Raw genomic sequence first — 15,543 nt, 5'->3', positions numbered from 1 at the left:
GCCGCGGCGGCCGCCTCGCCTCCCGCGTCCCGGGCCGCATCTAGCTACTCTGCCACTCCGATGCCAGGAAAACGCCGTCGCCGCTCGTCATGTACAGTGGTCGGCGGGTGGTGGCCGCCGTTACAGGGGAAAATGATGGGGAGGGGGGGGGGGGGGGGGGTGGGAGAGGGAGGAAAACCTTGCTGCCCACAGCTAGGGCGAGGTTCGGGGGCGGTGATATTGGGCTCGCCGAGCGCGCGCGTCAAAGGGTCGCGCGCTTCAGGCCTGGGTCATGGCCACGTCGACGGCCGAGTCGTCGGCATCGGCGAGGTAGACTAGGGGAGACCAGACCCTCCAGTGCAGGACGCCCATGTGGGCGAGGCGGACGGCCACGTCCTCGACGCGACCCTCGTCGCGGGCGAGCTCGGCATCCCGGGCGCGAGGCGAGCGGACAGGTCCGCCGGTGCCCTGGGCGCGGCCTCCGGTGGCGGCGGCGAAGAGCGAGACGGCCGACAAAGGCTTGAACTCGCGCACCTGACGGCCAAGCTCCGACATGAGCATGCGGTGGAAGGCTTGCTCGACCTCGAGGTAAAGCTGGGAGCGGCCCTTGCAGACGTTCTCCGTCAGCTTCGCCTCGAAGGCGGGCAGCATGTCCGAGGGCGCGGCGGTGAAGCGGAAGATCTGAATGGCCATGGAGGGTGCCATCTCCTGCCAGCGGGCGTAGGGCCGCGACGTGGGCGTGGCCGACTGCAGCAGGGCGACGAGCGAGTCGTAGACGGCGCGGGCCTTGGCGCGGGCCTCGCAGTTCTCGGGCGCCACGTAGGATGGGAGGGCCAGCGAGGACCGCGGCGACGACTCGGCCGAGCCGGCGGCGCTGAAGGCGAGGCTCGAGGGTCGGGAGGTGGACGGCGGGCTGTTGAAGTTGAACTCGGCCGGCGGCGGCGGCTCGGCTCGGCGGTCGAGGGAGCCGTCGTCGAGGGCGCGGCTGACGCGCTGGATCTTGGAGCTGAAGCGGGCGAGGCGGTCGAGGTCCTCGTACATGCGCATGCAGACGTCGAGGTTGACGGCGTCGAGCACGTCGGAGCGCAGCTTCATGATGCGCTCCTCGTCGAAGAGGAAGGTGCTGGGCACGCGCTTCTCGGCCGTCGAGGGGAGGACGAGGCGCGTCAGGGCCTCGAAGAAGACGGCCATGTCGCCGAACGACTGCCACGAGGCGGCGGCGCGGGCGGAAAAGGCGACGTCGGCATCGCGGTACCAGCGGCGGGCGCCGCCGACGTCGACCTTGCGCGACTGCATCTTGCGGAGGAAGAACTTTTGCTCAAAGTGCGTCGTGTCCTCGATGAGCACGGGCCGCAGGCAGCGGATCTGGTGGTTGGCCACGTCGAGCTTCATGGCCTCGAGGACGCCGAGGAGGCTGCGCATGCCGGCGACGAGCTCGTCGAGGTCGGCGTCGCGGTTGCCGCGGCTGAGCTGGGCGTACATGGCGTCGACCCAGTCGTCGCGCATGGGGGCGCAGTGCGACTTGAGCACCTGCGAGAGCCAGAGGGCGAGCTTCTCGAAGTCGGCGATGCCCTTGCGGAACTGCTGCATGAGCAGCTCGACGTTGAGGCCCTCGTCGAGGAACTGACGGTCGCGCTGGGGGACGAGCGTCTGGATGATGTCCTTGACGGCCCTGAGCAGCGAGGGCAGGGTCCAGTCGTCGGCCTCGCCGTGCTTGGCGTGGAAGGCGGGCGCGTTGGCGAGGAACTCGGCCAGCTCGTCCTTGAGCGCCTTCCAGAAGAGGTTGGCCTTGTCCTGCTTCCGACGGCCCTTTTCGCCGTCGAGGTTGGGGCGGAAGTGGAGCTCGGGGTCGAAGTTGATGTCGTGACGGAGCTTCGGGTTGTGGATGATCTTGGACACGTCGAGCTCGCTCAGCGTCGAGCGCGTCACGGGCGGCTCGACGGGCCAGAGCCGGGGGGGCGAGTGGCGGCTCGAGCGGCGGCCGACGGCGGCTTCGGCCGGGGGCGACGAGGCGGGCGAGCTTCTCCTCGTCGAGGGCGTCGAGGTGCGGACGGCCGCCTCGCAACGGCGGGGGGATTCCTGCGACGACTGCGCGGCCGCCTTTTTCTCCACCTCGTTGGGGGGCTGCGAGGGCAACTGAATGTCGGTGTCCTTGATGGACTCGCCGTCGCCGTTGGGCACGGGAGCCGACGTCGACAGGCTCCTCCGCGACCGCTCGAAGGATCCGCCGCCATACCCTTGGTCCATCATGGTCGGGTCAGGGGCGTGCGAGGGCGAGACGGGCGAGGGCGACGGTCCGGCGTCGACGAGAGAGGAGGACCGGGGGGGGGGACGCAGGCGACAAGAGGTGCTCGTCGGGGAGGGAGGGAGGGAGGGAGGGGAGGGGAGGCTGGCGAGGGGTCACGTCAGCGAAACGACGGGAACGAGGCATGCGAGGAGGCGGTGCTTACGTGGACGGCGAGGACGGCGAGGACGGCGAGGACGGGTGGCGACGGGGGCCGGCGACGGTACCGTCGCGGAGACGGGTTCTCGAGGAAGGGCGTGTGCCGGGCGGGCGGGCGAGCGAGCGAGCGAGCTGTCGTGTCGGCGTTTCCGCTCGGGGCTTCGTCGGCTCGCGAGGGAGGGCTTTCGGGAAAGCGAGAAGACGGTTTGGATTTCGAGAGTCAAAAGACGGTGGGTCGACGACGGCTGGACGAGGAGCGAACGAAGCGTCGTCGCATCGGACGAGACGAAGAGGATCGGTGGTGGTTTCCAGGTAAGGAGCGTCGGATGCCAGAGGCAGAGGAAGGGAAAAGGAAAGAAAAAAAAGAGCGAGGTAGAGAGCGGCAATCCGGAAGGGGAGAAAATGAGAGACGTCTCCGATCGGAAGAAAAGGACGAGGAGGAGGACGAGGAGGACGAGGAAGAGGAGGAGGCGGGGGCAGGAGAGGAAAAAGAGGCAGCAGGAGGAGGGAGTAATAATCGGAAGCGACGTGAAGGCGGATGCAGGATTTCAGCCCGATGTATGAGAACTACGAGAAAGAAGCACTACGGAGGGAGGGAGGCGGCGAGGGAACGACTGACGAGAGAAAAAAAGGAGCGACGTTTGGGGGACAGGCCGAATGACTTGGAACAAGACGGTCGTCGGTGGACATGGGGGGGTCCGGGTCAGTTGGCATGGGACAGATGGAGATGGGTAAGGTGTTAGCGCAGGGCCAGCCGCCACCATGCAACCAAGTTGGGTCGGCGGAAGGAGCGATTCGGGGGGGGAAGGAGGGAGGGGGGGGGGGCGCCGAGGGGGAGGGAGGGTGTGGACTGAGCAGGAGGCATGACGGACGAGGACGACAGCGTAAGTACAGTACAGTACAAGCACAGCAGGTGTACAGGTACACTCGCAGGGCGACACGCAGCGCACGGTACGAGGTACTGTACCTCACACACGATACATGACACCAGTCGCCTGTAGGGAGGCGGTACGGAGTCGACGCAGGTATCAATCAAAATTATGGGCGCACCATAACGCATGCTAGCGCACGAGTGGGATGGGCACGACGATGCAGGCGGTACCAGCGGTACCTCGCATGACAAGTACAGCGCACGGCAATCGAGCGTGGTGGTACCCGGGACACGTACTCGGGCATGTACCGGTACATGGCCAAGCCCACGGGCGGCACTCGGCGCACGCACGAGGCATGGTGCAGGTGCACGCCGGGCCCAAGTACTGCATGTACATGTACACGCACCCGCCCGCAGGCACCGTGCAGTTGTAGCAGCAAGCACTTGGCTGGAGTGCGGACCCGGTACGGAGTGGCACGGCGTAGGGGCGCAGGGCACTCGGTACACCGACATGCGTCTGCGCAGCGGGTGTACATGTACTTGCTTGCCTCGCGGCGCGAGGTCGAAAGGCTCCGTGCCGCCACGGAGCGGTGCACACACTCGGTGCAGGTTCAGTACCTACCTACAGTACTAGGTACCTACCTACCCAAGTATCTTGCCTCTCGCCGCCATCGACACCGCACCATGCAGCCACAGCAGGTAGGGTTGGGGCAGATCCGAGACTCATTCTCCATGGAACCGGAGCAGGGGCCCAGGACCCTCGCCCCTCCTCTCCAGGTGTTTTTACGGAGCGCCGGGGCGGACGTATGGAGTAGGGAGCCCTCGACGGGGTGGACTTTGGCAGGGACGGAGCACCTGGACCCAAGTACCTGGATGCAAGTACCTGTACGGAGTACACGTTGCCACACGGAGTCTGCGCCTGCTCATGCAGGAGCATGCGTACCGCACTCTAGCATGCACAGCACACCTGCTCCGTCCCTGGTTGCAAGTACAGTCGTGGTACAGTACTAGGTAGTGGTACAGTAGTGGTACAGTAGTGGTGTGGTGCAGTAGTGGTACAGTACTTGTGTACAACCACAGATGTAAGAGGTACTCCGTACAGTACACGTACGGAGCGGTTGTACATGTGCGGAGCACCGCACTGCACCTACTGTTAGTACAGCACTTGCAGTACGTACACGCACGCCCAAATAAGTACAGTACTTGCGGTACGTACACGCATACCTACAGCACAAGCAAGACTGCACTCCACATATGCACTTGCTTGCTGAAGCGCTCCGTAGCTGTACCGCACAAGTGCCGTACTCCTAGTACTATTACTGTAAGTACACCTACTTACACCTACTGTACGAGCACAAGTGCAAGCATGCAAGTACTTGCTCCGTGCCGTAGGTGCACCTCGCACAGGGAGGTACCCGGCACACGTACCTGCAAGCACACCTGCGGCACCGCGCACCCGCGAGGACGAGCAGCGATGGACCCTTTCTCTCCCTGCCCTCGGTGGAGGGATGCCACGACGTCTCCAGGGTCGAGGGCAGCAGCGACGGTGGGCGGCCGGTCGGCCGGTCACGCAACGGAAGACGGCGGCACACAAGGCCACGAGCCATGACGACAGGCACGCAGGGTACGTAGCCGGGTACGGCACAGTCGTGTTTCTTGCACAACCACGTCGGTGTACGCGAAGGTTCGTGCCGTACAAATACGGCCACAGGTACGGAGTAATACACACTCACAATCATGGGCCCCAAGTATTACAGTACTTACACACAGTACGGCACAGGTCGGCACATACACACGTACAAGCATACGCCCAAGTACAAGCAAGGAAGTACTTGTATGCATGCATAGTTGCAGTACGCCCACATGCATACACCGACATGCATACGCCGACATGCACACACCAACATGCATACACCTACATGCATACACCAAAGCACATCAGCACTTGAGCGACACAAGTACACAACAACGCCCCGCGCAGGAGTGCGGACGAGTACGGCACACCGGCACACCGGCACACCGCACCACCTGCAAAGGCGCCATGGCTTTCGTCTTCCTCGTCGGTGCCGGCGCCGGTCTGGTCCGCTCCGCTCGAGATCCGTCGCCGTCGTGGTCGGACGACGAGTTCGCGGCGTCGTCTCGGCATCGTCCGGTCCCGTCGCGGGGGGGGCAGCGCTGCGCGGCGAAGAGGGCGAGGTGCGCGAGTCGCCGCAGCCGAACGAACCAGCGGGTCGTGGGCGGCGAGCAGGTCGGGGCATGACGAGGGCGTGGAATGTGGCTTCTCGCCTCCCTCGGCCCCTTACTCGCGACGGCGGCGGCGTGCAGGGCGTCACCGAGGGGCCTGTGCCAAGGAGCGGAATGAGCGGGTGCAGGTGCATGCATGGCCGGCGAGTGCGCACGAGGCATGCCGCTCACCCATCCGCGGTGCCTCGCCCGCGTGCGTGCGACGAGCGTCGAGTGTTTGGGGCGACGCGGCGGCGGCGTGCAAGCATTCGCGCTCGCCGTGGCGGTGCGTCGCAGCGCAGCCTTTGCCGTCGGCCGCCTGCGCGCGCGGTGGGTGCGGAGCGCGGAGCTCACGTGCCAGCAGCATCCCTCTCTCTCCCTCGCACCACCGCCGGGAATGGCAGGCGGGCGACGATGGGTGCGGCGCCTCGACGGCATGACTGCGGCGTCGGAGAGGCTGACGGGCGAGCGAGGCAGGTCTCAGCCGCGGCGTCCTCCCGGTGCGTCCTCCCAATGGCGGCTGCCCTGTACGCTGGCCTTGCCCCTCCGCCGGCGCATCCGCCCCTCCCTCCCCAGGCGAGGCCGCATGGAGCTCGAATGAGTCGAGGGCACCCACCGACCAGATTGCATCCTATGCGCGGGGGTGGTGGCGGGGGACGTTGGCATTGAACAGACGACTAGCTTGTGCATGCCGGCGGGATGCGTGTGGGGGCGAGGGCGAGAGAGTGAGTCGGCGTCCGAGGCAGCAGACCGGCGAGGCGGCGACGGCAGACGGCATCGACTCGAGCAGCCATGCGTGTGCGATGGGCAGGGCGGCGGCTGGCACCGCACCACGGCGGACGGTGGTGGGCGCGGGGCACGAGGCACAAGGGGGAGGAGACGCTGCGACGGGCGGCCGCCGCTGGACTCTGGGTGCGCTCGGCTGCCCTTGCATGCATGTCTCGAGCACGCCAGGCTCGCCAAGGGCCAGGGAGCGCACCGGCGAGGCGTAGGAGGAGGTACGCGCACGTACATGAGCGTAGCAGGAGTGTGCTGCAAGTACAGTACGTACAGGAGTGCACCGTACGTACCGGAGAGTACTGCGCGTACCGGAGAGCACTGCACGTACCGGAGGGCACCGCACGTACCGGAGGGCACTGCACGTACCGGAGGGCACTGCACGTACGGTAGCATTGCACGTACTCCGTACAGGACAGCACGACAGGTACCGTAGAGCACTGCACGTACCGTAGCTGTACAGCCTCCGGCTCAATACAAGCACGTGTACTCCGTACAGAGGTACTGCGCGGAGCACAAGCACCGAGTACTTGATACTCCGCACGACGTAAGGGCATGCATGCGCCACGCCATTACCCTGTGCAGGAAGGGGTACTATGGCGCCGAGAGTTGGTATATTACCTGTTACCTGTCACTATGGATGCGTGCGAGCAAGTGCGAGCGCTTGCCTCTCCTCCGGTGCCGGGTACTCTGTACTCGGTGCCGTGGTCGTCTGCCTTTCGGGCGGTCCTGCGGTGTCGGTACCGGGTACTCTGTGGTCGTGCTTGTACAGTATTACTTGCATGCCTTTTCGTGCGGCAGTAATCGTACTAGGCACGGAGTGCTCTGCAATCGCCTTGCGCCTTTCGTGCGGTGCCGTGGTCGCGGTGCCTGGCACTAGGTGGTCGCAGTACCGGGTACTCTGTAGTCGCAGTGCCTGGCACTCTGTGGTCGCAGTACCTGATACTCTGCGGTCGCCTGGCTTTTCGATCGGTGCTCTGGTATTATTTGCAGCACCACGTATTACTCCGTCGTCGCATGCCTTTCTGTGCGGTCCACTGGAACTAATGGTGACAGGTACTCTATAGTCGTGCGGCTTTTGTGCCGTCCTCTGGTGGAGGTGGTAATTGCCAGGTGCTCCGTGGTCGTGCTAGTAATAATATTCGTATACCATTTCGTGCGGCCCTCTGGTCGTAATCGTACCAGGTTATACTCCGTGGTCATGGTACCGTGGTCGTACTTGGAAGCCTTTCGCCAGGCGGGGCCAGGTGCTCTGTGGCCGTGCAACGACCTGCGTGCCTTGTCGCGCCGTCCTCTGGCATTATTCGCGGCGAGTATTCCTCCGTCGTGACGTGCACCTGTCTTTCCGTGCCGTCCACGGTCGTGGTGCCGTGCCGGGCACTCTGGTGCCCTACTTGTATGCATTTTCGTGCGACCCTCTGCCGTGACTTGTCGTGCCGAGCATACTCCGTCGTCGCATGCCTTTCGTGCGTTCCTCCCGCGCGGACGGACCCGCCGCGAGTCGCCAACCGGCCCTCCGCGGCCTGCTCGCTGACTCGAGCCGATGCGTGCAGCACACGCGCATGCCGTAGCATAGGTGGGTGCGTGTAGTTGGGCGCCCCCGCGCGCGTACCATCGCATGCTGCGCCAACGCACCGCGGCACGCACACCCAGGCACCGATGGGCCGTATCGGCCGAGGCGAGGGTGCGGCTCAGCTCGGCCGCGCTGCGGAGTGCCGATACGAGCGCATGCATGCCACGCACACGATCCCTCGACGTGACATGCAGCCGGTACGTGGCGGTCCATTCCGCCTTGGCGCCAGATGGTGAGCGCGCAGGTGTGCATGTTGGTGCATGTGCGTGCAAACCATACCATGTGCGGTAACAATCATCACGAGTGCTTGTGCCCGCACGCACGGCAGGGAGCCCGCCCAGGTGCTGTACGGCGCAGGCGTACGTACGTACAGTGTACTCGCCGGCCGTGGACAGATGGGTGCCGACGTCAAGTACCGTGTACATGTGCCTGGTGCAGCCTAGCCGGACGTGCGGTGAGCACAGCCATCCCGGCATGAGTATTATTACTACTAGGTAGGTTTCCGGACTCGGTACTTGCATGTAGTTACCTATACTGTACTCCGTACAGCAAGTAATGCAGAGTACGGAGTACGGAGCACTGCAAGTAGGTGGACTCTGCGCAAATACCGCACTTGCGTACTCCGTACATGGACGAGTACTTGTACTGCAAGTTGGTGCAGGTTCCCGCACGATTGGTACGGTGGGTTGGCCAAAATGTCGATTCCATTTGTAGCGGGAGCGCAGCCAAAACTGAATCGTCACGTTTGTCAAGTGCCGCACGTGCACTCCGTACCCCGAACGTGTGGACGTACTTGTATAGTGGGGGGCAAAATGTATTTGTCCACCTTCAGGTACCATTTTTCTATTGGGTTAGATTGGACTACGAATGTGGTACCTAAGGGGGGACAAATACCTTTTGCCACATACTCCGTACTGTAGGTGGTCTTCTCCCCAGAAGCATGCAAGTGCTGGGAATGCTGCTCCCGCCCTCGTCGTGGCATGCCATTCCTACTCGCAGTCGGGCCTGCAGCTGCCCTGCGCACTCGGCGCACACCACCCGGCAGGGAACGCATGACCGACCATGGACCGCCCGCTGGTGGTGGCTCGTCGGCGGTGCGTGCGTGCGCAGGTACCTGTACGTGCAGGCATCGGGGAGTCCCAGCGAGAACAAGCAATGCCGGCTCTCCGTCTCGTCTCGTCGGGGAGACGGCGGCACCATGCGCAGCCCAGCGCTTGTGCCGCAATACCTGCGCTTGCGCACCGAGGTGGCAGCGACACTATGCACGCATGCGCCCCGACTCCGTCCTCCCCCATCGCCAGCCTGCACCTCGGCGATGCGCATTCGCGGAACCTGCCGTGCCCGTGAGAGGACTGGTTGGTACTTGGACGCCGGTGCGTGCACCAAGCCCTCCGTCCAGTGCGGAGGCGCAGTGCATGTACGGAGTAAGTACTGTACGTGCCACCAAGATGCGACACGGGATCGGTGTTGCAGATGGGCTCCAGGCTGCCTCGAATTCAAGGTACGAGGTACCGGCCGGTACGAAGAGTAACCTGCCCACCGCCGCGGAGGAGGGGCGGAAAGGGTCCCCCGCCGTACCCGCGCGTACTGCCGGTGCACCCTGCTCCTCAGCGGGCGTCGCAGGTTTGCTTCGCGCCGCCGCCAGCGGGACGTGCACGTCTTGGCGTGCCCCTTCCAGTGCTGCCGTAAGCAGTATGCGTCTCGGAGCGACGAGGTACTTGCAGGTACATGGCAAGCCTCGTCTCCGCCGACGCTCTTTCCCGCCCTGGCAAGATCAGCCGTCAGCAAAGGCTCCGATTGGCGGCATCGCCGGAATCGCCGCCACTAGCCTCTGCGCGTTCGGCCACGGCGTACCGGCAAGTACCCGCCGACCCTGGGCGACGGCCCGACGCTGCGTGCTCGTGCCACGTCGTACCCAGCAGATGATGGCTGGTGCGCCATCGTGACCGGCCACTGCGCTCGGCACTCCCCTACAGGCACGGCAAGCACTCGCACCAACCTCCAAAGTTCCTTTGGCGCACCGTAGACGCGAGCACACCAGTCTGCGTGAACACGGGCGGAGGAATCAAGCGACGAATGTCATCGAGCGATGCGGCCGATGCGCGGGCGGCGCGGCGATTGTGCGGAATCCATGGTGCCGCCGGGCAGAACAGCAGGGAGGCAGCACACCCGGGGCGTAGGTTACTCGCCGGCCGAGCGAACGTGGGACCCCGATGTGTCCGGAAGGGAGCCGACGAATGGCGGTCCCGTCGCCCTCCCGCGACGGCACGTCGTTGCGTCGGCCATGGACGATGGCAAGGGACCACCCGGTCGCGCCGTTGCCCACGCCGCCTCGCCCCGTGCGTGCAGGCTCCCCAGGGGCAAGGACAAGAGTGACGATTTGATGGCGGTAGCGTCACCATTACGGAGCACCATGGAGCGAATCGACCTTTTACACATACCTACATATTACCACCCCACCATACGAGCACAGTACGGTGCACCTGCGGGGCCGCACGCCAGGCACTTGCACTTGCCCGTCGGCGCAGGTGCACGTAGGCGGTGCCTCTGCGCTGGGTCCGGCCACCCACGGCGCAGGCTGCAACTGCAAGTACGTGGTGGGCTGCCCGAGCACCCCGCTGCCCGTTCGGTACAGAGGTTTGGCCGCCGACGGCCTCTCGCCCGGAGCCCGGGGCCCGCATCCCCACGGCGCCCGCGACGGCGTGTTGCCCGCGACGGCTGGCTGCCGAGAGGCGCGGGGGAGCGTGCACTCGGCAAGGTGGCGAGGGGGCAAGGCGGCGAGGTGGCCGTCCGACGACAAGGCGACGCGGGCGACGAGGACGACGAGGGCAAAGGCGCCGTGGCATCATGACCATCGTCGTCCCCCGCCGCGTCGCGGCGCCACGAGGGCAAGCCACCGACACAATATTGTGGCGGCTCGCTTCGTACCAGGCCGGTGGCACGGCGGACCAAACGCAAGCGGTGCCCGGCAATCAGCACCCACGCCCGCCGTTGGACGCCGCCGCTGGTTCCGTCGGCCGATACTGGAGCCGCTGTCATGGGTTCGCTGCCATGTCATGACGTGATGCCATGTGTTCACCCGCAGGTGGACGCGGCCGAGTGATGCGGGCGCACGAGGCTGCATCGATCGTGCTGCCGACCGACGGCGCCGGTGCGCAACCCACGCACTCCAGTATTATCCGGTCAGCATCGGTGCGGCGCAGGCTCGAACCCTCGTGGCGCGGCCTGCACTTTCAGCACATGCACCGTCAACCCAGCGGCGGCGGTAGTGGTGCGTGCTCGGCGGGGCGCGCAGAGTCGGCAGGGGTGCTTGTGCTCGGAGGCGAGGACGAGGTCGCCGTGCCGTGCTCGTGCTTGCAAGTACTTACTTGGGCGTGCCGTAGGAGTGCCGTGCTCGTGGATGCGCAAGCACTCAAGGATGGGTGCTTGCTTGCGGGCATCTCTTGGCAATCCTTCCTCTGCCAGCAGGGACAGGGGTGCTGGCGATTCGCCTTTTCAAAGGCTGCTGCGCCGTATTCACCGTGCACCCGTCCCTGCGCGTGCGCCGGCGCCGTGCTCGGCCGGGCCTCTGCGCAGTCGTTTCTCGGTGGGTGTACGCCTGCGTGCGTGGGCTGGCTGTTTGCTTGCACGTATCCGTGATGCTCGCCAGGGAGGCACAAGCACTGTGCCGGGTGGCTGGCTTCGAGTGCGGCATGGCTCCGTAGCGTGGCTGCGCGCGGGTGCAGGCATTGACACAGGCACCGATGCAGGCGCCTGCACTCGAACAGGTACCCATGCAGGTAGGGGGTACCAACCGAACTGGTGCTGATGCCGGTGCTGATGCTGGTGCTGATGCCGGTGCCGATGCAGGTGCTGATGCAGGTGATGCAGGTGCTAATGCAGGTGTTGATACAGGTGCTGACGCAGGTGCTGATACAGGCACCCATGCAACAGGTTTTTGCCAATCAAGTACTAGCTACTCCGTAGTAGGTACAGTACCTATGCTACCGTCCAAGTACAGTACGGGAACGAGCCTTCGCGCACGCCTCGGGTGCGAGGACCGACTTTGCGGCCGGGAAGAATACTCCCTACGGCACTCCGTACCTGTGCTCGGGCGTGCACGCGCAATCCAACGCCTGACGTGCATGTGGGAGCAATTGCTTGCCAAGTGCTCCGCACTCCCGGCTCCGTGCCTCGCCGTGGTGTGCATGTAGGTGCACGCACTCGTGCGTGAATGCCCAGTGCCGTAAGTATGTCGGCGTCGAGGCATGGCGCTGGCGCTGCTCGTTCCCGCCGTCTGGCCTTGCCGACCGAGGATGCTCTCGACGGGGCACGTCGAACGGTGAGACCCATGGCTGCCGTGCTCCGTTGCACATGCACTTTGGCACGAGGAGGTGCTACCTGCACAAGCGAACGGTGCATGTGCTTGTGTGATTTGTGTCATGGGCGAAGATGCCTACGGAGGAACGACACCCATGGCTGGCCTTGGCCTCGCAAGTGGTGCAAGCGCACGCAAGTGCTGGGTATTAATAGGCATTAATAAATACCTTAGTACTCCGTAGTAGGGATCGATTTGCACCGGCACGTCAGAGTCCGCCGCCTATTCCTCGGACACTCGGCATTAGAGTACCCTGCACGACGACGAAAACGACCACTTACTTGTATTACTTGCGCTGGTCGTCAGGCGGTGCCGAGTACAGGCGGTATTGATGCGGTACCATGTACTCCGTACAGGGCACGTCGTGCTTTGTACTTGTGCTCGTGTCGGTACCTAGGACGCAAGCCCGTGCTCAGGTACCACTGTAGGTGCGTGCAGTGCAGGTGCCTTAGTACCTACAGCACGGATGCCTCAAGTACTTACAGCCCGAAGCCTGGCCGGTCTTCGTCTTTCCCCTCGTCGTCTCATGTCGCCATCGCCACGCCGTGCTGGCACCCCGTGTCCCGCGTCGATGCTTGCTGCAGCATGCAGTGCCGGCCGAGCAATGCAAGCACATGCACGCGCGCCCTGCGGGTGGTAGGCCAGGTACGGCCATGAGTACTTGGCCGTACCGCCCGCTCGTTCGAGCACGTCGGCTGCGTCGCGGGAAGCGCTCCTCCGAGCTTGTACATGTACCTGCATGCTACGTGCACGCCTGCAGGTGGGTGCTGTTATGATATCGTACGGGGCAGGGATCGGACGCGGCGCCCACGACCCCGGCGGGCAATTGCCGTTTCCTCCACCGGCCGCCGGCCGCAGGCTCATCCGCCGCAGTGCCGCTCGTGTACAGGTACGGTACCTGACGTCCCTGCTCTGCTCGAGCACCAGGCAGCGCTCCGTACGGTGGAAGCATGTCCGCCGCACCATCGATGCTGCTTGCGCTCGTCCCATGCCGCACTCGCGACCCTTTGCGCTCCGGTATGCGAGGGCAGATTCGCGCACCTACGGCTGCGCGTGCGCCCCCGTGCGAGCGTTTGTGCGTTTGTGCGAGCAGGAGGGCAAGCAGGGCTTCTGCTGGCCATGGCATCCTCGTCGGTGGCGAATGGAGCGTTGCGCCCTCCCGTGTTCGGAGACGGAGCCGGTGCGAGTGTAGTTGTGCTGCACAGTGGACCGACCGGTACGGAGTGCGGAGTATTCATGCTGGTCGTACTGTACTGTACTCCGTACAAGTAAGCTGCATCGGTGGGTGCTTGCAATGCCCGTACAGTACAAGCGGCGGTGCAGAGTCCTGCAAGTACTTGAGCACTATTAACCCGTGACAAGGTACCAAGTGCGGTGCGTGTGCTTGTGCTTGCAAGAAAATGCAAACACCACACCACTTGTGCTGCACCTCCATGTCATTATCGTCGCCGTAATAATATACACTTCTGCTTGGGGCTCAGTACGTACTTGCAAGTAGGGGCCAGGGCCCTTCGGCCGGTCCGGATGGATACGAGTGGTCCCCTCCGTCACGCTGGCACGTGGATTCATCCCACAGAGTGGTGCGGGCCTCGTGGGGCCTGCATCTTCCTTGCCTGTCCAAATGGCCAAAACTTTGGTACGGGGGAGGCATTACGTACCTATTCTTGTCTGATGGTCCCCATCGGGACGCTGCCATCACCGAAAATCAGCATGCCCCTGCGCAATACTGGAGTGCGTAAGTGAGTGCTCGTACTTAAGTACTTGCTCATGCTTGTACTTGTACGCATTCGAGCCCGGCTGCTGTGCTTGCACTTTGGGTGCTCGGTATTACTCCGTAAGTACGGGTTACTTGTACAATTGCAAGTGCAATGCGGGGCGCTTGGGCAAGTACTGTAGCTGTGATTGCTTGTACTTAATTGTGGTGTTGAATCATGAGCCACCTGTATCAGCACCTACAGCGCCGCACTACAACCGAGCACAGTACAGCTTTGACTAGAACTAATGCTGCACCGTACACCGACTCGGCAAAGTCACAGTGCTTGTGCTAGCGAATGCCCAGCACAGCGCAGTAATGCTCTAATACCACAACGTTAACTGTCTAGTACCTAGTTCCTAGTACCTAGGTAGTAGTACAGTAGGTACTAGATGCCGTGCCATACACCGACTCGGCAAGTCATAGCACTTGTGCAAGCAGTCCAGCGCAGTAATACTCCAATACCACAACGTTAACTACTAGGTACTAATAATGCTGTGCCGTACACCGGCTATGCAAAGTCGCAGTACTTGTCCAAGTGCATGCGCAGTACAGCGCAGATACTCTAATACCGCAGCGTCAACTACTAGGTACCTATCATGTGCCGTACACCGACTCGGCACAGTCACTGTACTTGTGCAAGCGCATGCCCAGCTTGCACGCGGAGTGTACCGCGGAGAAAGTACGGCAACTGCACGGCGCAGTAATAGTATCGTGACTATTACTTGTCCTCCGTTATCATGTAATAAATAAGTGCAGTACTTGTACATGCACACCTACAAGTACATGCACACCTACAAGTACATGCACACCTGCAAGTACATGCACACCTGCAAGTACAGCCACTTGCTGTGCTGGAATGGTTGCGAGTCTTCACTATTCCTTCATGACCCAAGTCAGCACGTACCGAGTACGCTTTGGTGCAGTCCGTACCGAACAGTGCCCTTCACCTCCAAGTGCTTGTATTCCGTCCTCGTCCTTCCGAGCCGGCGCACGCACCGCTGCTGCAGGTCTCGGTACGTCCAAGTACAAGTGCCGTGCACCGACAAGCATACCAACCCGCTACGCCTACCTGCCGTGCACCTACAAGTGCCTGCGCAATCGCTGCGGTGAGTTGGCAAAGGTGTCGATTCCACTGGCGCTCGCTACCTGATTTGAACCGTCCCTTTCGTCAGCCGGCCGTGGCTGCACGCCGACCGGGCACGGCACGTCTAGCTGCCACGGCTGCTACGTCTTTCCGCCGCATGCCTGCCTGCTGCGCCCCCCCCTACACCTTCAGGTGCCCGAGGGCCCATGCTTGGCCATCCGATGCGTTGACCTGTTGCCCGTCTCGCCGTCGTCCTCCGCCGCCTCGTCCTGCCATGCCATCCATCGTCACCCCGCATGCCGGACGCGCCCCCGCGGCGCTCGCCTGCCGAGAGATGCCATGCACGAAGCCAGATGGGCGCCGAGGCGGGTGCCGTCGATTCTTGGCGGTGATGCATTTCTACCTTGCCGAGGCTGCCGATACATGCCGCAGAGGGCCATGGCCTGTCGCCGTCGACGACGGCCGTCCATGCTTCGCCCA

At 63.5% G+C, this 15,543-nt stretch overlaps 4 protein-coding genes across 4 annotated transcripts; 1 reads left to right on the top strand and 3 right to left on the bottom strand.

Moving 5' to 3' along the window:
* Positions 1 to 258: 258 nt before the first annotated feature.
* Positions 259 to 2,229, bottom strand: DCS_07770 (cAMP-mediated signaling protein Sok1; the record flags this gene model as incomplete). The annotated part of the gene is made up of 1 exon (XM_040805054.1): positions 259 to 2,229. One exon carries the CDS (start codon positions 2,227 to 2,229, stop codon positions 259 to 261), a length of 1,971 nt encoding a protein of 656 aa, XP_040655158.1.
* Positions 2,230 to 5,231: 3,002 nt separating this feature from the next.
* DCS_07769 (uncharacterized protein) lies at positions 5,232 to 5,954 on the bottom strand (the record flags this gene model as incomplete). The annotated part of the gene is made up of 1 exon (XM_040805053.1): positions 5,232 to 5,954. The coding sequence occupies one exon, from the start codon at positions 5,952 to 5,954 to the stop codon at positions 5,232 to 5,234; it is 723 nt and encodes a 240-aa protein (XP_040655157.1).
* Positions 5,955 to 6,927: 973 nt separating this feature from the next.
* On the bottom strand, positions 6,928 to 8,342 carry DCS_07768 (uncharacterized protein; the record flags this gene model as incomplete). The annotated part of the gene is made up of 2 exons (XM_040805052.1): positions 6,928 to 7,422; positions 7,476 to 8,342. 2 exons carry the CDS (start codon positions 8,340 to 8,342, stop codon positions 6,928 to 6,930), a joined length of 1,362 nt encoding a protein of 453 aa, XP_040655156.1.
* Positions 8,343 to 9,997: 1,655 nt separating this feature from the next.
* DCS_07767 (uncharacterized protein) lies at positions 9,998 to 10,931 on the top strand (the record flags this gene model as incomplete). The annotated part of the gene is made up of 2 exons (XM_040805051.1): positions 9,998 to 10,255; positions 10,395 to 10,931. The coding sequence occupies 2 exons, from the start codon at positions 9,998 to 10,000 to the stop codon at positions 10,929 to 10,931; spliced, it is 795 nt and encodes a 264-aa protein (XP_040655155.1).
* Between the last annotated feature and the right edge of the window lie 4,612 nt (positions 10,932 to 15,543).

This window comes from Drechmeria coniospora, chromosome 03, assembly GCF_001625195.1.
Source record: "Drechmeria coniospora strain ARSEF 6962 chromosome 03, whole genome shotgun sequence".
In the NCBI taxonomy this organism is placed as follows: domain Eukaryota; kingdom Fungi; phylum Ascomycota; class Sordariomycetes; order Hypocreales; family Ophiocordycipitaceae; genus Drechmeria; species Drechmeria coniospora.
Note: the sequence above shows the minus strand (reverse complement) of the source record. Positions and strands in the feature narration are given on the sequence as shown.